Source organism: Corvus brachyrhynchos, unplaced genomic scaffold, assembly GCF_000691975.1.
Source record: "Corvus brachyrhynchos isolate BGI_N302 unplaced genomic scaffold, ASM69197v1 scaffold65, whole genome shotgun sequence".
NCBI lineage: Eukaryota > Metazoa > Chordata > Aves > Passeriformes > Corvidae > Corvus > Corvus brachyrhynchos.
In genome coordinates, this window is record NW_008238365.1 from 2,186,657 (window position 1) to 2,187,755 (window position 1,099).

Sequence of the window (1,099 nt, forward strand, 5' to 3'; positions counted from 1 at the left end):
CGCAGCCGCACCATGCCCCTCACCGTGCCCGGCTCTGCCATGAAAGTGGGGTCCCTGGAGGTGAGTGGGGGGCTGGTGCCTGTGGACACTCGTGTGGGGAGGGACGTGTGTGCCAGGACACGTGTGCACGTGTAGGGTTGCATGAATTCCCCCCGTGCTCCCCACTGGGCATCTCACCCTTGGTGGGATGAGCTCCGTGTCCCCAGCCGGGCATAGATTGGGGCTGGCATGAGCCCCCAAACCTTGTTTCCCCTCACCCCGGACCTGCAAAGACCTTTCCCTTTTCTTCTCCATCTCCTCCCCCTGCTCCTGCCTGTCGCCCTGCCAGAGGAAGAGGTTGCGGTACTCTGACCTGGACTTCGAGGTAAGTCCTGCCATGGAGGTGTCACCGGTGCCATCCTGGGGGACTGACGCAGTGTGTCCCCACTCCCTTTGCCCCGCTGGCAGCTCCTGAGCTCTGAGGGGTTTAGACCAGGCCGTAACAAGCGCTGGCTCTGGATTAGAACACCAATGATGAGCGTGGAGTGGGCTCTGCTGCTTGTCTGGGGTGCCCCAGGAAGACAGGGAGGGGGACAGGGATGGGGACAGTGCCGAGGGACAGCGGGCAGCGCCGATGGCCACAGGCTCTGCTCTGCCCCCGCAGAAGGTGATGCACACGCGGAAACGCCACTCCGAGCTCTACCACGAGCTCAACCAGAAATTCCACACGCTGGACCGGTACCGGGCTCCGTCCACCGGCTCCTCCAAGGTGAGGTCCTGGAGGCCCCACCCTGCCCCTGATCTGCACCCTAGAACCCTTCACCTCCTCCTGCATGGACTGTGGCACCCCGGGGACGTTGTGGGCACCCAGGGGCGCTGCCGGGGCTGAGCGCTGGGCTTTTTCCGCAGCGAGAAAAGCGGTGGAGCGTCTCGTCGGGAGGCGGGGACAAGAGCACGGCCAACGTAAGTCCTGGAGCCCCCTCGGGGGTTGTCCTACCCCATCCTGGGCGGGACTGGAGTGACTGTACCCCGGGGCAGTGGGACAGAGCCACAGCTGCCCCTCACCCCGCAGGATGTGACCAGCCCCGAGGAGCAGCGGCCGAAGGCCCCGGGCGCGCCG

The 1,099-nt window shown here is 65.6% G+C and overlaps 2 protein-coding genes across 2 annotated transcripts in view; both read left to right on the top strand.

Moving 5' to 3' along the window:
• ADGRB2 (adhesion G protein-coupled receptor B2) overlaps positions 1 to 1,099 on the top strand; it is a 36,866-nt gene that overhangs the window by 29,909 nt on the left and 5,858 nt on the right. Inside the window, 5 exon segments of the mRNA XM_017736109.1 lie at positions 6 to 60; positions 329 to 364; positions 644 to 748; positions 889 to 942; positions 1,052 to 1,095. Of these exon segments, the coding sequence (XP_017591598.1) occupies positions 6 to 60; positions 329 to 364; positions 644 to 748; positions 889 to 942; positions 1,052 to 1,095 (294 nt within the window).
• The window catches only part of COL16A1 (collagen type XVI alpha 1 chain), a 47,555-nt gene that overhangs the window by 20,395 nt on the left and 26,061 nt on the right, over positions 1 to 1,099 (top strand). The window lies entirely within an intron of this gene.